Source organism: Xylocopa sonorina, chromosome 13, assembly GCF_050948175.1.
Source record: "Xylocopa sonorina isolate GNS202 chromosome 13, iyXylSono1_principal, whole genome shotgun sequence".
Classification (NCBI taxonomy): domain Eukaryota; kingdom Metazoa; phylum Arthropoda; class Insecta; order Hymenoptera; family Apidae; genus Xylocopa; species Xylocopa sonorina.
In genome coordinates this window covers 5,113,482-5,133,031 of record NC_135205.1, presented here as the reverse complement: position 1 = coordinate 5,133,031, position 19,550 = coordinate 5,113,482, and the positions used below count along the sequence as shown (strand labels likewise).

The 19,550-nt window shown below is 43.5% G+C and overlaps 2 protein-coding genes across 6 annotated transcripts in view; both read left to right on the top strand.

The window, feature by feature from the left end:
* Positions 1-16,708, top strand: part of Cah1 (carbonic anhydrase 1) — a 93,315-nt gene extending 76,607 nt beyond the window's left edge. Inside the window, exon 8 of the mRNA XM_076906650.1 lies at positions 16,693-16,708. The gene's annotated coding sequence lies outside the window, so the exon portion shown is untranslated. The remainder of the gene's footprint in view (positions 1-16,692) is intronic.
* Positions 1-19,005, top strand: part of LOC143430385 (uncharacterized) — a 45,309-nt gene extending 26,304 nt beyond the window's left edge. Inside the window, exons 6-17 of one of the 5 annotated variants that reach the window (XM_076906632.1) lie at positions 9,446-9,633; positions 9,784-9,871; positions 10,086-10,228; positions 10,864-10,993; positions 11,543-12,568; positions 12,658-12,793; positions 13,242-13,351; positions 13,445-13,577; positions 13,692-13,769; positions 14,074-14,218; positions 16,701-17,765; positions 17,936-19,005. In XM_076906632.1, coding sequence (XP_076762747.1) covers positions 9,446-9,633; positions 9,784-9,871; positions 10,086-10,228; positions 10,864-10,993; positions 11,543-12,568; positions 12,658-12,793; positions 13,242-13,351; positions 13,445-13,577; positions 13,692-13,769; positions 14,074-14,218; positions 16,701-17,765; positions 17,936-18,250 — 3,557 coding nt within the window. In that variant the 3' untranslated portion in view covers positions 18,251-19,005. Of the gene's footprint in view, positions 1-5,020; positions 5,208-9,445; positions 9,634-9,783; positions 9,872-10,085; positions 10,229-10,863; positions 10,994-11,542; positions 12,569-12,657; positions 12,794-13,241; positions 13,352-13,444; positions 13,578-13,691; positions 13,770-14,073; positions 16,076-16,700; positions 17,766-17,935 lie in introns of those variants that run through there. The other 4 variants (XM_076906635.1, XM_076906630.1, XM_076906634.1 and 1 more) reach the window with 4 other exon arrangements.
* Positions 19,006-19,550: the final 545 nt, after the last annotated feature.

Below are 19,550 nucleotides of genomic sequence, written 5' to 3'. Positions count from 1 at the left end.
GTGGAATATGCGTGGAATTATAAATTTTCTGAAATACCATTCGTCGACACGTTCATCCTACACCTCGAAGCGCACAGATCATCAGATTTACTTATCAGGTTGCTCGAGAGATCAGCCATTTATCGTTATCTATTTCGATATATGTTTATCGTAATAGATTGTAATTTTCGTTTGTAAAGACTGCTTCGTTTGGTGTTAATTAGCCTTGGAAATTGATCGAGTTTATCTTTGTATTCTTTTAATAATCGATACTCAGCTCAGACAGTTTCTGCATAAATCGTTCTCCACGAACTGAATCGTTGGTAATTCCTCGATCGAAGGACGATCTTCAACGCAGAACAATGGGGGATACAACGATTTCAGGACAATAATCTCAAACAGGATGGCTTGTTTGTCGATTGCGTAAGGAAATGAGTCAGTCGAGAGCCAAAGAAGAGTTTACATTATCGTTATTCCGGAAAAGATCACTTTTTTTGTTTCTACGGCTAGAATAATCCACGATTAAATATGCGTCGACAGTCATCGAGTTTAATTGCACGTCTATCGTGCGTTCGTGTTTGTTTAAAGGAAAACTTGTTTGGATCTACTTAATAATTTCAAAACAGCGATTCTTCGTTCTCAATTTAAGCTGGAGATTACAGGTAATCTCAGAGGCTTCAGATTGGAAACGTGTTCCATCGAGGCATCCCGAAATAATTACGCGATATCTATAATCTTCGACCTTTTTATTCGTACGATAACAGTAAAATGGCGACAGCTTGAAAACGTCACGATAAAAGTTACCAACATTCTCGTGATAAATATTTCGTCTCCGTTTTAGCGTCAGCTAGTGCCTCCATGCTTTATTGGCTGTTACTGATTACGAGTTGCGTTTATAGTCACGAAGCTGCGCGTGGAAATTACGGGTCGTAAATTCCATCCAGCAACATTTGCCACGCATAATTGCGTCGACGCGTTTGCACACAATGCAATAATTCGTTTCTTCGTTTATTACAAACTAGTTCAGCAGCGAAGCTCCATCTCGCCGTTCTTAATTCCTTTATTAGATTAGCAAAAGTTCCATTCACTCCTACAGAAAGCTTCGATTCGATTATCGTTTCGAAGTGTAACGTCAACATTTAATTCGTCGCAAGCTGAGACAGCTTCGACGAACAACGTGAATTAATCGATAGCGTCGGTGCTTTCTGTAATGCTGCAACCAGCTGAACACTGTGTAGCGAGTACCTCGATGATCGATGATAAGAGAAAGTAATTTTCACAAACTTTTTATAGAAAACACGAAACTCGACAGTATCTGCACAATTAATTCTACTTAATTACACTAAACAATCGCAGGCAAAGGTTTCGCTCTGCGATACCTGCGTCCTTATTAGAAAACCTCAGAACGCAATAACGCTGATTTCTAACAGCTTACATGCAACAATAAAATTGGCAATCCTAATGAACAAATCTTACGTTCTTCATCTCCAAGTTTCCAAGCTATGGATTAAACAGAAGAGATCCTTCTGAACAGATACGAACACTTCCGTAATTAATTCAACTAATGATACCCTGACTCCAACAAGAAAAAACATCAATGACTCACGTACTTAACTCTAATACAATATTACATTTCATGATAGAACATACTCCAGTAACAATTCAATTATTGCCACTAAAAGATTACAAAACATTCGAATATATCTATCTAACCAAATCTAATCAATAGACGCTAACTCCTCAATTTTATTACGCGTGCATCATCGTGCTCATTTTCAGTGCTGTGTTTCACATATGCATAGAACCTTACAATATTTACACACATTTGAATATGCCTCGTGTAAAGGAAAAAAAGAGGCAAAACAAAAGGAGGAAAAACCGCGAGAAACCAGGAAAAAGAAAAAAGCAATCTCGTGTAGCACGTTAGAATCCGTCGAGGGAACGTGACGGTTCTCTCGTGCGTCGCCACGCCGGTCTCGAAGTCGTCTGTCGATTTTAGAAAATGTAGGTTCCCTTGCAAAAGTATCCCCCACTAAAAGGAAGCCGTACAGAGCGGCGTATGTGGGGTACGTAGAGCTCGCGGTGGTATCAGGCCGCTTTGGCGTAGGCTCAGTCGCGAGCAGCGCAGGCCTGCGATTACACAGAGTAACGGTGGCGCAGCGATTCCGCCGATTTCGCCGATTCCGCGTTTCCGCGTCGCGTCCTCTTCTCGCGACGCTCGTTTCCCGGTTCGAGCATCGATCGAGCGAACTCCTGGCATGATCTCGCGCGAGGACCATCGCCACGTGGCCCATCAACCGCGCGCACCCCTATAACGATTCCATCCCCCAAGGTGCAGTGATTGAAAGTGAGCTCGCGGACTGTAGAAAGTGAAAACATCGAAACGAGAACCACGAGCGGTGTAATTATTGCGTTCTGTACCTCAAACCTAGGTGCGCATAGAGAGGGAGAGTTTGTGCGTGAGAGAAAAAAAGTTTTCGAACAAATTAGCAGATTTCAGTAGGGAAGATACGATCGAGAATGTAGCGAGTTGCACGCGGGAAGGTTCGTTCCGGTTGTACGCGGAGTGGATATAGTCGCGATCGCGGGAGAGGTCACCTAATTGCCGGCTAATTGCGCCCTTGAGAGGTAAGATGGGAGTCGAAGGGTGAACAGAGGGAAGAAGCCGTCCAGCGATACGGTGGATCGATATCTGCCAGCCTCGCTGCATTCTCAAGGCGGCTTTTAATCGGCTCTGTTCGACGGCTGGTGCTTTCGATCGATCCGATCGATGTAAACATCGCGTTCCCTCCGCGTTGACGCGAGACTTGCACCTGTTTCGCTGGGAATTCGCGACGCGTTAGAAAAGTGATAATTGAGATCGATAAGGTGGGAGGAAGGGAGGGACGACAGCGCAGCCATGTGGCTGTCGACTCGAGCTATTTGTATTTTCCTTAACGATCTCGCGTGCTGTGTCTTTTTCCGTCGTGTCGACTACGATTAAAAGATAAATAGACTTTTAGTAATCGCGGCAGCCAAAGAAATTAGAAAACGCGGAGGTCTGGTTCCGAGTGGATTCAAATTAGAGCAGGAATATCGAAACGATGATTATGCAACACTCGTGGCAGGTAATTACAGCGATTGCGGATACTAAAAGCTGCTCGACGCGAGTTAAACACGACTTAAAAAGAAGGTGACTCGCGAATGCAATGTAAAATCGCGAACGGAATCGTTAACGATCCATGGCTGGCTTCTTTTTGCCCGGTTTTTTTCGAAGACGAGTTCATAAATTCAGTCAGATTAAACGCTACATAGGTGTAAGCATAATATTCCGGTCTAAGCGCTTTGAAGTGTTCTCCAATTGGTTGTGCAACGCTAACTCGACGATCGCGAACACGGCGCGGGGAGGAAAAAAGGCAGGAATAATTATCAGTGACGACAATCGTAATGATAGCGAAGATAACCCGTTGGCAATAGCTGGGTAAAAAAGATTACCGTCTCGAGCGTGAAATTTCAAAGTTCAGAGGATCGTTGTCAGGCGACTATTCAAATGAGAGATTAAAGGCCGTTCTCATTGACGTTTTTCTCGACGATTCTGCAAGCGTGTTCGAATCACGTGATACACGCTGTTCTGCTGCAAATATATATTTTACGACGTTACACGACAAATTTCGCCATTAACAAAATAAATAATAAAACCAGTATTCTATATTTGAGAGGCGTTGTGCAACCGTCTTATTATTGGAAACGTTCTTTAATTTCTAAGCTCCGCGGCTCAGATAAGGAAGGTTCTTGAAAACCGTGATATCTGCAGCCGTAAGCGGGCGCACTTAATTGCACTTAATTAGAAGAAATCATCGATAAGTTTTCCGAAGCACAACTGAACTCTAACAACTCATGGAATCCTGAAACAGTAACCACTGTCGTTAAACAGTAATCAGTCTTTCAAACTCGAGCTTTTCTAATATTTATACATGATAATGTATGCACGATTGCGTAACGCTTGCAATTATGCGAAATCGCATGTTCGATGTCAGCGAGAAAAAGAGAGGAAGAAAAAAAAAAAGAGGAGATGTATTACTTCGAGCTGTTCAAGTATCGTATGATCGATTCGAGGGATCGAAAGTGCGATTATCGTCAGGGAAGAGAGTAAAGCGGAACGATTCACTGAAGGTGGAAGAGATTGTTCGCGAGCCGAAATCACCGCGACGAGGGGCAATTTTTTCCGTAATAATCAGAAATTGGCCAACGGTTAAACCGCAACGCGCGATCCGCGAGGGCTTCCGGTGTTAGTCGATCATGAGAAAACGAGAAAGCTACAGCCGCCAGGAAGTATCTTCGGATAATGCGACGGAAACCGCTCGAATCGTTGCCTCTGTGTACCTAAGTGTCTCGTGTACAAATATATACGCAGAAACCGTACGATGAAACGAATCGACGTTAAAACGAGGCAAACAGAAATTCTCGTTACTGGTCGAGATAAGTGAAGTGAGAGAAATTTCAAAGAATTCTTTCAGTTTTTTTTTTAAATCGTGATCATTGTCTCAAACAGAGACTGTGACGATATGTAGCCTTCTATCTGTGTGACTAACTGTCTGACGTATAAACAGTGGAAGAACCTGCGTGCTGAAACGAACCAACTATTTAACAGTATAAAACAAAGTTTACTTAGACGAGTACAATTGTAAGGAATTTAAATGAGTTGTCCGAATTCTTGTAAATTCTGATCACTTTCTTAAAAATAGAAATCATAGCGTAAATATCTCCCTTCTCTCTCTCTCTCTCTCTCTCTGTGTGCACCCAAGTGTGTCGCGAATAGAAATGACATGTTAAAGATAAGAAATGTATCTAGATTCTGCTGAGTTTATCGAAAAGTGAACCAGTAATTGATTGCTCGATAAGAATAAAGAATAGGAAGAATACGAACGAGTTTTGTACACGAATGCGTTGTTGCAGATTGCGATCGTTCCGTAAAGTGAACGAATTCGCTCGTTTGCATCAAGTAACTGGGAATATTGGATGAGAAACGGTGGAGTCGTATCGTACTGAGCATGTAAACGCTACAATTTAAAGTGACCACCCGGAATTACCACGATAGTGTGAATAATACGTTCGCTAGCTTATCGCACGGGGTGATACGATGTGAAACGCGTGATAAATGTTGCTGGAATACATCGCGGAGATGCTGACGCTGATCGGCGGCTTGATCGTCGCTTACTTAGTCTACGTGCTGTTCACCACGCGAGATGGTAAATATCGTCAACCGTTACTAATTTTTAATATCACACTGAACAGGATATCCGACGATACGAGCGAAAGAAAGTATAGTAGAGCATCGATTATCCGAACGTTGCTGAAATTTCATTCAATCTCTTGTCTTCTCACGCGAAGTTACTCGAACGCAGCGTAGTATGGCGAGATCGTTACGGATAATCGAGGCTCCACGTTCAATCGAAATCAATAGTCGAAATTAAAGAACATACCTAATATTCTTCAACTTTGCTTCTAATTTCTAGAATTTATTTATCGAAAGCAACGTATACAAATTTAATGAAAAATGTACTCGTTGGTACTTGAAAATTACTCCTTCGTAATAGGTATGTTCGTTTCTGGAGTGAACAATTTACAAAGTAGAGTGGTTACGAAATCTCGACTCTGTTTGCGCTCGTGAAATCACCGTGATCGACATAGATTCGCCACGATTATTGTAAAATTGTCACCAGCAAGCAGCTCGAGCGTCCCTGGCACGTTTCCTCGATCGCGTGTAGCGAACCGTCGCGAGAGGATCTTGCCCGTTACGTCTATTTTTACCATTTCACCAGGACGTTCTGTAATAACATTTCGCAAGTGTTTCGCAACGGAATAAACGGAGGAGAATAATTATCATCAACGATAATTTCGCGAACGAGGTATCTCTCCGCGTGACTCGTTCCGTTCCCACTGCCTTAACTCTTTCACCGCATCTCTCGCGAAATTCCATGTAGATAAACTAGTCTACGATGGATCGCGAGGTGGAACACCTTTCTAGATGACTCGTTCCATATAATATTCCCATTGTCTCGATACTTTTTCTCCCGTTCGAAATAAATTCTATACAATGCCGATCCGCTACCACGTTTCAAAACGAAACGTTCTTCCGGGTGACTAGCTCCGCTGCCATTGTTTCCATTCCTTTAAACTAAGTCTCGACGCTGCGGCGATATCGTTACGCTTCTAATTGTGAATGTAGACGTTACAGTTCGCGAGGAAAAAAAAAAAGATCCAGGCAATATCTCACGCTTAACAATCGAGGCGGTATCGATTGGGTCGTTCGATTGCGATCGACACCGAAAGTATCGACGCGGCTGAGGTTCCGCTAACAGAAAACTTGTCTTCTCATTGGGACCACGAGGTTATCGCGAATCGTACGATACTTCAATTTTTGTACGAATACTTCTGTTTTCGTGACATTTCTCCATTTCTTGACGTTTTTATCGGCACTGATTAAGAGTTCGAATAACCCTGCGCTTCGATTGGCTCGCAAGGTCGGCGTGATTGAGATTTCACATTTTTACGACGATTAATGTCGTTTCAGCTACAACTATTTATAGATAGTTCAGAAGATAAATATTATTTAAAATGTGGCGAAAATAAAACTTTCGATTTATGTAATTTTAATAGACGATTAATGAAATCTCTAGGGGATTGGAGAAACAAGTTCCACGCGTCTCTCGAATTCTTCAGTCTCCATTACAAACCGCGAATATTCTAATTGCTGTTTACCTGCAAGTGAAACGCAGCAGCCAACTCGTATTTTCTATCTTATCAGTTAAGAAGCCAGCTTATCAGACCCAAGGACACGGAGTCGGAAATTTCTGTATTTTTCATTCCTCAAGAGAACACCCACGAAACCTGTCCACCTCCAAACAATCATCGAGCCGCTCACGTGTCGTCGAAATCCGATAAAACGCGATAATACGAAATCATCGACGTCAAAGTCCAACGAATCGAACGCTCGTAACCGTGGGCGTTCCACGAAATGAAATATTGAATTAAACGTCGGTGAGACACGATTTTCCTCGATCAATGCGCACGTTCTACATCGATTCCTCGCGGAAGGAAACCTTTCTGCGCCGCGATTAACTCCTGCGCCTCGATAATCTCTATAATTTCGTTAGATCGACCGTGTATTTGGCGAATCGCGAGTAAACGCGTTCGCAGGACACGATTCTGTCGTACGAATGTCAGAAACGAAGCGGAACACTCGACTCTCGTCCCCTTTCGAAATGCACCCGTTCATTTGCCGCATTGGAAAGTTCGAGAGAAAAAGCAAAACGCCCCTAGACGAGACAATGCTCCTGCGTATCGCGGAATAACTATGAATAGTCGGCGTTGGCCATCGATTGCGATCATCCTTGTGTGGCTCGCGAGGCAACAAGTTTCTCCGCTCGTTTCATTACGCTCGTCGACGGTTTGCGTCAGTTTTATAGATACACTGGACGGTATTGATTGAAAGTGGAGAAAGAAAGATGCGCGAAGGACGTTCGAGAAAAAAAAGGAGAAAAAACTCTGGGAAGGACGGACGGAGGATACAAGTTTTCGTGGAATCCGTCGACGATGACGTTCGAATTGTAAAAAGGAAAAAATGAAGGAAACATATGCCCAGACTCGATTAACATTTAATTGCCCGCGTAGACGCGTTTAGAGCGATGCTGGCCTTTCAGAGTGGAATTGTACGTGCACCGACATCGAAAATGCAATCTTCTGTTTCTTGAATAATAAGTACACTGATAAAGAGTATTAAATAAGCGTAGATTTGTAATCGTTTTAATTAACAAACGAAACGATACGAATCTTGAAAAACGTGCATGCACGATATCCAGAAGAAAAATATTCAGAAGGTCTAACAAAGCAGTATGACTTGGCAAAAGCAAAGTCCTGTTGTCTAAGAATTGATAAGAATATCTTGTCGAACGGCTTACATAAATTCATATTTATGTAATTATGCGTTCACGTTTACGGAAGCCCAAAGACTTCGATAAACGTCCCAGGCTTAATAACAATAGTGGAACATAAAGTGAAATTCGTACTTTGTATCACCACGACTCGACGTAAGTAATTAAGGGTTAATCGAACGATGATCGCGGCTGCGCTGCGACCAATAAATCAGCCACGGCGATGGCCACGTAAACAGAGACAGCCTAGCAAGGAAATAAATGTAGGCGACCTTCACCTTCTGCACAGCGAGAGATCAGAGCTAGAAAGTCCGTTCCATCGATCGACGGAATCTGTGCGCGACCACCTCGTCTCTCCTCAACCATCCCAGCCAATTTCGAACGTTCACCAAACGCGGACGCACGCGACCAGAATCTGAAACCGAGAAACGAAACGACGAACGACGCCATACCTTTAAACCACTCGTTGAACGACACCAGAGCAATTAACGCGACGATGAATCGCTCGAGACGCGGTACACTCGAGAGACTTGGAGGTAACGAGGCAAACGACCGGGCCAAGTTTCTACGAACCCAGCCGCGTGTCATAGTTGCGAGTAATTTCAATCTCCGGCTGCTATCTGTTAACGCGACGGGACGAGCCATTAGCTTGACCAACTCTAACCATCGCGCGGACGCGGCGGAGAACGCGCGCACCAGTCGAGAGGCCTCGAGTTTCCCGCGAAAAGAGTTCACCAGGTCGCCGCCACCGTCGAATTTCTCTCCTGTTCTCTGCGCGCGTTGGACGTTTATAAAAGAAGAATGAGGAATCGCTGACAAGGCCGGGAGGCCCGGTGAAATTACCTCGCCACGGCCGTTTATACACGCGACGGGACGAGACGCTCGCTCGCTCGATCCATTACCAACGCGCCGTGGCTACCGCGTCGATGAAAGTCTTCGTCCACGACTTTTCCTGTCCCGCCATACTCGTTAACCCTTTCGCGCGATTTATTTCCTCCTCGATAAGGTTTCACCGCGAATCGATTTCAAACGCGGATTTCTAATGAGATTGCCGGACATCGAGGTTGATTAGAGGAGAGGATTTCGAAGAGATCGTCCGCTGCGTTTATATGGAGGACTCTGGGAAAGTGTCGTTGTTTCTTTTTTGTCGATCTTTGTGCGCTCGAGCAGACGCGTAGAAATGGTTGCTCCAGGATAGACTGTAATATCTTCGATCGAGACGGGTAATGGTTTATTCATCGGTGAAGAGAAGGGTTGGAACGATTGGAGGGAGCTTTTGGAATCGTAAGAATTCATTAATGTCGTGACTACTGTTATTTAAACGAGGCTAACAAGATGGTAGCTTGGAAGTATACGAATTAAGACACTTAGACGCTGGCAAGCAGTTCGATCCTTAACACAGAACACCAGTAACGACTTAATAATTGTACATATTGCTATCTTAAACACTGCACACGTAGACACCTCGAATCTGTAAGTGAATAAATCGACAGACACTCGAGTGGTTTTAACGCGTAACGCGAAGGCATAATTTGAGATTGATCAATTTGCAGACAAGCCGAACGCGAACACGCCATCGATGGCGCACACGACGCTACGCGAGGTCGTCGAGCGCGTCGTGGACGAGGCGAGGAAATTACCTGGTCTCGGTGGTTCCGGTGGCACCGGAAGGGTCCAAGAGGGATGCAACATCGCGGAGCACAGCTACGAGGACCTGCTCGCGACCGCGATACTTAACAAGGTTACAAATGTTCATTCGTTCGAGCCACAGATCTCTCGAGGGCGTCGCGCCTCGAGAGCGGCCTGGGCTCTGTTCGTATGGAATTTATGGTATTTCGCTCGTGGTACGAGCGAGAGGCTAAATCGATGAGCGAACGCTGCGATTTTCTAGGTCATCGAGAAATTCCAAAAGGAACGGATGGACGGCAACAGCAACGTTCTCACTGGGAAACCTGTGTCCACGACCAAGTGCTCACTGAGTATGTATGCACAAGTTTGAGGAAATTTAACCCTTGCAATTCTAAATGCCCTAAACTTGTAACTTTTCTGACTCTACAGACAGAATACAGACTCGTAATCGCTGTTACTGTGTTAAAGGGGCTAAGAAATAGTTGAAAATTAGTTAGAGATGAAGAAGAAGGCGGTAGTAGCGCGAATGGATAAGAGAGAATCGTCCTGTTTGTATATTTTTAGGCGAAAACGAGGCAATCCTCGACGAAGGTGTCGAGGAAGGCTGCAGCAGCCTGGAACCGTTGTCCCAAGACGATTGCAGCAGCGACTGCAGCGCGTCTTGTCTGAGACGCGTTAGAAACCAACCGGAGCCATTATCTCTCACGGTAGGCAATCCTTCTACGGCGAGCGTCGCTCGCTCGTAACCTTTGCAAAACATCCAAGAACTTCTGAATGAAACAAAAACTGTTCCGAGGAAACGGATACTTGACTCGTTCTACGCGTCTGTATCGGCTCAGGTCAAACATCTAGATCTTGAGGCTATCATTGTTCTCTTTGTAACATCGAAGATGGTTCAAGCTCGATGATCGTTCTCCAATTCGAAGCTCGAACTTTCAAGGTCGCTGAGAATATGTCTAATCTTGATTCGAGAAATTTTGGTCTTGAAAATTAAATTTTATAACCTTCGCTTCGCGCTCTGGATTTATTGAATATTTAATCAAATATTTCTTGCAAAGAACAGAGAAGTAAACTAAATTTCTGTATTTTATTTAACTTCTGAAGAAAAATTGGAAAAACCTGCATCTGCTAGATGGAATTTCGTGAATAGGTTTGTGGGTTGCCAGGTAATCGTCCGATAAACAGGTTGCTCGTCAATGATAAGCAACGGAAGCGGAACCGTTGCTCCACATTGAAATGCGTGCGGCAATTCTAACGAAACATGGAAGAAACGTTAGGGAGTACCTCGTCGATTCTATTTTCTACAATTTATTAACGACACGTGGACCTCGTTTCGTTCCAGATAGAGGAACGGATAGAGGAAGTGACCACAACCTACGCGTCCGACGAGGAACCGAAGGAAAACGATGTACTGGCCATTAGAAACACGCATCGAGTGCCATTTCCTGAACTTGGAATGGACGTCATCGATCGTAAGTGCTATTGCTTTTCTTTTTTACTACCTCTACGTTTAGAGATTCTAAATTCTGAAAAATAAAACAGCAGAGTGCACCTACATAATTATTATTGCACGCAGTGTTCGTTAATTCTTTCACTGTTCCATCAACTACCTCGTATTCACTGTTGCAAAGTGTGTCACTTGAAAAACAAGTTTTTGAAAAATTACCAAGTACTTCAGTCGTCCTGTCAAGTTTCCCATACGCGTGGAAATTGTACACCGTCCACGAATTCGCAATAAAATTCGAATAACACTTGCGCACGCAACATTTATGCTGACCATGTCCGGGAATCATTTACGCAACTAACACATTCCGTCCAATATATTCTAGTCAGTTGTACTCCGACACTACCGGTGATCGCATTTAAACTCGATCTCAGATTTCTATTCGTTACAATTTCAAATCCCACAAAACCCTCTGCGATGACGATACGTCCCAGATCGAAGTCCTCTAAATTCGCTGGTAAATCATTCATTGCTTCATTAACGCGATATCTAATTAACGAAGATTTGTCGAATCCAGTTTGGCAAGAATCAGAGGATAGCCAAGACGAGTTGGATATAACAAAGATACACATAGACATGGTCTCCCCAGTCGAATCTTGGGAGGAGAATTGGTTGTTCCAAAAGAAGAGGGTTCAAACGCAGGCTGACCCCGTCGCCATGTTGGTACCGAATCCAAGCGCCGACTTCAAGGCTCTGATCGGAGATAAGGACGCGGAGGACACGTCTGACTTATCCGAGTGTTCCTCGGCGCAGTCTGACGAGGAAATTGAGAAAGAACTGGAGGAAGCCATAAACAACGTCGTACCTCGATCTCCAAAAGGGTCAGAGTTCGAAAATGGCTTGGACCATTACCGTCAACCCTCCGACGATGTTTTGTACGAAGAAAATTCCGTGAACACCACGTCCAGAAACGTGGACACGCCTGGTTCGAAGGCTGGCGAAAGGACCAACTGGAAACTCGTGAGAGGCCAAAGTGAAACGAAGATGAAGGACGAGAAGACTGCAGTGGACTGTGTGCGAAGTCAAAGTTTGAAAGAAAATGGACACGACGAGTACAGAGGAGTTGAAATGAACTTCGAGAGATTCGAAATTGGGGACGAGAGATCCGTTCAGAAATCGATCAAAGCGATCAGGGAGGATTTGAAGAAGGTAGAAATGGAGCGTCAGATGACGAACGAAATGCCCAAAGAAAATAAAACTGAACATTCGACTGGCAACGAGGATCCACTCAAAATGGATAGAAGCGAGTTCGTCGCGGAGAATTCATCGAGTTTCACTGACTTGCGATCGTCGACGGTTTGCTCGACCCGTGAGAACGATCCGGATGTGCCAAAGACACCGACGTCGACGCCAACGTGCTGTTCCGTGCCGGAAATCAGCCTGGGGAATCCGAATGACGAGGAAACGAACGTCTTGAGAGTGGAGAACGTGCTGAACTCGTTGGAACGCGCCAAGAAGAAACTGATGGAAGACAACGACGACACTGTGGAGGTGTTCGAGGACGAGGAAGCGAGGACTGCTCGGCAAAAAGTCGACTTTCATGGTAAATATGTCCAGCGACGCGGACGCGTCTTCTAATGGTTTTAACGATCGAGATTAGTACCGACTTCACTTTCGTTTTTTCGATATTAGCCGAAGATATCCAACAAGAGAGCGAGTACACGGAACACTACGATATCGCGACACAGAGGCACCTGGATAGCTTGACGAAATCTGAAACTTTCGAGTCCACGCTGGAGAAGGAGTCCTCGATGGAGGACGAGGGAAGGTAATGGCTCGATTAATCGTATTCTTCTTATAATGTAATATGCAGCGGAACTTCGTATATCGTCGATGGTACGTTTCACATTACATTAATTCGTGTTATACGAGCCGCAACACTAAACTGGGTATCTTCGATCAAGCACTTTACGTTATGAAAACATTATAAAGTATAATAAGAGCAGTGCAAAATTCAATTAAAATAAAAATTCCTAAGAAATTTGTCTATCCAAGAAAATTCGTAGATTTTTCTTCATGGAAATCGCAAGAAATGTTACATATTTTGACGTACTATAAAAGCTAGAGGATTCGAGATTTCTCGATAGTTTCGCATACAAGTATCGAAGCAAGCTTCGTTTCGTAACGCGTCACCGCTGACGGTCTGTCAAGCAGCGTAAAGAACTTTCTTCTTGCCGATGATACCGTGATAAACCTTTCAACATTCCACTGTGCAGCAAGTGCCGAGAAGCTGTGGCGTCCGCCAAAGCTGAATCGGCATCGCATCCGTCCTTGCGGAGAAAGAACTCGGAAGAAGACGTTCGGTTCTCCACCCCTCCAAGACCAGGTGAGCAAACACTTCTATTTTCTCTTAACAAATCCCAATTTCGATCAACCCTAAATTGCATCACCAAGCATCTATCTGTGTGATAAAAATTAGGAACGATCGCGGAACGCGAGCACAGAAAATGGGAAAATGCTCCGCCGATCGAGAACAACCCCTACAGTCAGGAGAACATCCAAAAAAGACTGTGGGAGAGGCAATACTCGAGAAGATCGTCAGACATTCCTGGGTAAGAGTCGTCTCGTGAAACAATCTGCATATCCTTTCGTGTACATAGCCCCAATAATTTGTATATAGCCCCCTTGCAAACTCAAGGTTGCATAATGAGTGATCTTTTGTACAGAATTAACTCCGAATTGCCAAAGAGCAACGGAGCTGATTTGGATGTCGTGCTGACGCCCCACGAACCTGATATTAGAAGGTAACATCCAAGTAAACAATAGACTTTTCATTTTTCCATCCGAGACGTCAACGTCGACGCTTATCTTGCTTTCTTAATGAATTAATATGCGATATATAGAGGCGAGCAATCTCATATACATCAAGTTTTCTCAATGAATTACTAAAAAAGGGTGTGCGAATATATAATTTACATAAAATATAATCGAGTGGAGGAGGGGTTATATATGAAATTCTCAAGTGTCCCATAAAACCTGTGTAAAACAAATTAACCTCGACAATGCAATTGTCTCTAATTAATGTGCGTGCGTGCGTGGGTATTGCAGGTTCAGCAGGGATTACTACATCAACGATTCGAAGGCGACAGGCAGCGAGAAGGGGCGAAGATCAGCCGCTTCAACCTCGAGCAGACCGAGCAGCTCGTTGTCTCAAGGGTCGAGCTCCACGGGGATGGCCGACCAGGATCAACAGGTGAGTTTCCAGCTCGAACAGTTCGAGGAGGCTTCCCTGCGCGGCAGTCTTTCTAGGCGGACGTATCGCGATCCACACTCCAGTCCGCACTTTGCCATCAACCCACTTCTACGCATGGATCTCGATCAATCAGCCGAGTCAGCCGATTGTTTTTACAAAAGTATCGAACTCCCCAACGAGAAACCATTCTCTTCAGAGAGTAATCATCGAGGGGAAGCGAGAAGTCTCGAAAACGCGAGAGAGAACGAAGAAGAGGCGAATGAATACGAAACAGTGCCCGATGAAAGGGATATTGATCATTTTAGTGTCAATGGACGCAACGATGAATCTCTTCGATCTGACAACGATACTCTGGAGGAAGCTAACGACGATTCGTTCGCGTTGAGCGATTCTTCGAGCAAGGTGGCGTATAATCCACTTTACAAGCCTCAAGGTAATGATATGAAGCCAGACAACGACTCAGGGATGTACTCCGTCGAAACGAACGATCTGGAGGGTAATAAGGGAGAGGACCAGGATTCCTGGAAAAGATTATGGGTCAACGACTGGCAAAATAGCGCGATAAACGAGCAGATTTTATTCTCTCACGGGAGAAAGTATTGGAATTTCAATGGATACAAGTACCACACTTTTGGTGGTATAAAGTGTAACCTAATAGAGAACGTAGAAGATTCTGACGAGGATAACTTGCAAATGGAGGCACATACTGTACCCTTCGATTTCTCCAACTTCAAGTATCAGACGTTTGGAGGTATTAAGAGGGGGAAAAAGATCGATGGGAGAGGAATTCCTATGTATAGAAAAGTCACACTGAGATCGTCCATGAGGAGCTATAAAAATTCCAAAAGAGTGAGATCGCCTCAGAGTGATCCCGTTTTGCCATACAAGAACGGAATGAACAATGAATCGAACGGCAATTTCGATTCACTGTCCATCGAACGGACCAACTATCAAAACGACGATTACGAAGAGAACGATAAAAATGCTACACGCAAGAATTCTAATAGCAAACGATCGAAAAGAAAGCCAAAGACGATAGTCTCAGCGTCGTATCGGTCGACCTCCGACGACGACTGGCAAGACGAGGACGTCCACGCGCCAGACAACGTGATCATGCAAAAGTTCTTGAAAGACGCGTCGAGAAAGGTGAAATCGCGCTCGAACACGGACAACGAGTCGACGTATTTCTTGAACACGTCCAGAAGAAAGGTGTTCGACGACGGTGCAAAGAAGACCAGATTGCAAAAGCATCGCTCGTTGGACAGTAACGACAGTTTGAAGTTGGAGCCGCCATTAATGCCGGAAGTCGTGGAGAGAACGTTCGAATCGTTGCGGGATCTTCGCTCGAAGGGGAGGAAAACTAAGCACAAGGGCTCGGAGCCGATTAAAAAGCTGGGCGTGAGAAGTTTGAGCGATCTGACTATATGGTGAAACCGATCTCGATCCAATTGAGAGAATAAGCGATTTTTCACGACGAATGTGTAGAACGTGTGGAGATTCGCGTTCTTTTCTAGATAGTTTATACTTTGTTACGGTATCTAGTGCCATATTACAAGCCTGAAGTTCCTCGAACGGTGTCCAAAAACGAATCCAACAGTTCAAGATAAAATTTCCTTTCCTTTTTTTCTGTAAATTATTACTATGCATAGGGAACAAGCTTATTGTACAAACGAGAGTGTATATTTTAATTATTTTAAATATACTATTTATAAATAACGTGACTTTACTTGAAGAGCATGACACTTTCAGCGGTGTAGGTATTCTACTCCTACGATTAATCCTCGCGTAACTAATTAGATGAATCGATGACTATCTTAACTACCACCACGGTTAATCTTAACACAGTGACGAATTTCACATAATCTATCGAGATACTTAAATCGTAGCGAGAGACAAGTAGGATAACTCTGTTGCAAACTGTAAATAAACCTCTTTGACTCTTTCTTATAGATCGCACGCACGAGTAATATATCGACCTTGTACAATACGATCATTCTTACTTGTATATAGCACACATGTAAATCATAAAAAAGAAAAGAAATATATATGATCGAACGGTCTGTTAGTACGAAGTCGTTCTATGCCCATTGCACATGCATGATCGCTGCGAAAATGCCTTTATCACCGGTAAGTATCGTTTACATGCGTTAGCATATTAATGCATGTCGACTAACACGATCTCATGGGACTGCATGCTCTACGATCGCGTACGGATTCTTATCGGGATACAATACGCAAATGTCTTTACTGCCACACTCCACGATAAGGTGTTCAGTCGTAACTAACAACTCGGGAGGACTCGATTACATACTTGAATACAATATACATATGGCTGCACACCACGCTTGCGCATGCATTACGCTAATTGTGGCTGAAAGACTATGTACTAACAATGGCGAACGGTATCGACAGACATTGTGAAACTAAAAATGTCCAGCCAACGTTGGACCTTTAATTCTACCCGCGCCACTTTCTGTTCTAGGACGAAACACAGTACAGGGAAACGGAGTCGCTGTTGAACCGCAGCAACGACGTCAAATCGAAGGTGGCCAGATGGCAGAACAACATCGTGGAGAGCAAGTATCAAACGACAGTCCGTCAGGACGATGTTACGAACGAGACGGAGAAAGGCAAGGAGAAGTTCGCGAAGAAGATCGAGTGCCAGAGGACGTGGGAGGAGCAACGGATGGAGGAGATGCTGGAGAACGAGAGGAAGAACAGCAAGAACGAGATCAACGCGAAATTGAACAACCAAGAGAACTACGAGAACGCTGTTATAGAAACGAGGAGATCGAACTCTGACGATAATCCGCGGAAGATCAAGAGGATCGACCTGAAAGCTTACGGATTCGAAAATGAGTTTTCGTCCAACAAAACGATCAAGACCTCCACGCCAAGAGTGGTGAACAAGTTGGACCTCAAGTCTTTCGGTTACGACGATGGAATCCGGCGAACGCAGTCGAACATTCAGCTGAACAGTATCGGAAGTGACGAGTTCAAACCAAGGTTCATTGGAGTGGCGAACAAATCGAACTTGACACGGTGCAACGATTACGAGAGCGACGATTGCAACGTGGTCGAGGGCACTCGTACATCTGGTGATAATAACGTGACCCAGAGCACGGAAGCGTTGCACAAATTCGAGGGCTACAACGATTTTGGCATGAAGGCGGCGAAATCGGTGCCGAACATTACCAAGTTCTACTCGAACATGAGCAACCACGGGGACGAGGAGCCGGAGAATTACAATCAGAACTCGTACAATGAACTTGAAGTAATAAAGAACGGATCGGTTAAGAATATCGCGAATAATTACAATCTGGAGAAGTGCAATATTAAGAGCAGCGAGTCGTCGATCGACGAGTCGGAGAACGACACGGATAATTCCTCTGAGAGAGGACAGACGCAGCAGCCATTGAGCAACGGGAAGAAGAAGACCTCGAGCGATGAGGAATTCGACAACAAGGTCCTGTCAATGCCATCGGTTAGAAGACTGGCTGAGGCATTCAGCAAGCAGACTGAACATGTCTCCGCGCCTATTTCAAAGGTAAAAAATTCTCATTTTTAAAATTATAGTTAAAGTTACAAATTTCATAAAATCTGGAGATACATTTTTCATTGTTTCTTCATACAGAAATATTTTATTCTTTAACACAGCTACGATTTTAGATATTCCTTTTCTATCGAAATACTTGATGAATGCTTCTTCTTTGCTAGGTAAAATCAAGTAACGTGCACAAGGAGAGATCATCGACGCCAGAGATACAAATAGTTGAAACACCAAGGCAAATGCACAGCCTGACCGCTAGGTCACTTTCGAAACAATTTCGTGAAGGCCTCAGGCAAATACCGAACAAAATGACTTCGCCTCCAGCTAGCCACGTGACCATGGAACAGCCGAATATACCGGAGAACCAGACGGAAGTAGTACAGTCGAAGAACGACAACGCTTTGGACGATACCAGCGTCATCCTGTCGGGAAAACTCAAGTCAAATATAATATTCTGGGAACAGATGCAGAAGAAAAGCTAAAGCGCGTTTACTCGCTCGAAATCGGGACTAATTTGTTTAAATCTCATGAAACAACCAGCTGAAAAACGTGAAGTAGCCTTAAGCTATCATAGAAATGAAATTAACGAACCGTGTAATAATTTGTAAAGGGAATAGTTTGCGATCTTTTTCGATACGACAGAAAATTATACTTTAGCCGACGATTTAGCTTCAAGTGGAACAGGCGAGTTGTCATTCTTGCTCAGAGTAAGAATGTTTAACACCGTTCAACGAACAGAGTCGATTAATTGTATGAAACAATACAGGCTCAACGATCGATCGATCTACGAAAGCGATCGCACTCGCGACAGAAGACGTTGATGCGATTTTTTGTGCCAAATGATGTCATAATGGTGATTAGCCAAAGAGAATATTTGTCGCGTGGTCTTTTTGAAACGTGCAAATGCAATCTTTCGTGCAGCGAATACTTTCGATACTTTCCTTACGAAACGACCCATCAAATTTTAATTAGATTCGCAAATTCTGCAATGAATTGTAAATACACGTCGCCTAAACATAGTCGAACTATCAAAATCGTTTCGTGTATATAAAAGAGAACACTAACATAGTCACAAAGTTTTATATATACATATATAAAAAAATCCTCGTACAGTGTTCGCATATACTGCACCATTATTTATTATTTATTAACGTCCAAATATATATCGGTGTATATATGATCTATAAATCGGTGGACAGCGAAAAATCGTCTTATAAAATATCAAAATTTCTATGGATTTAACCTTATGTTACCTGTACACTAAACCTGTGCTATATTGATATATTATATAAATATATTGTTTATTATTAAAAAAAACCTATAAAACCAAATGTTTGTTGCCCCTCATTTTGATCAGAGACGAACTAGAGGAACATTCGAGATGATAAGTCAGGAGAGGACCAGGGAAGTCACCTAGAATAAAATGCTGAAAAGGTGCTAAAAAATGCTGAATGTTTTATTCCAATATCTGCACATACATCAGTGTATATAACTATAAAATCAATCTATCCTACGAGTATCATGCATGACCGTAAAAATAGTTTCTCTTCTGAAGAATTGTAAAACGTGATCACAATATACCATGTATTTTAACCCTTTGCGACATAGTGTAAAAATATTTATTATGCATATGCTAATTTTAAGTAATAACTTTAGTAAATGTTTTGTTCTGACATCTCTCGTAAAAGACCATCACCAAGTGCTAACTGACCATTTAAAAGAAACTACGACTTGTAGAATACTTGAAAAAATTCTTCTTATTTATCGAAACGAAAGAAAATA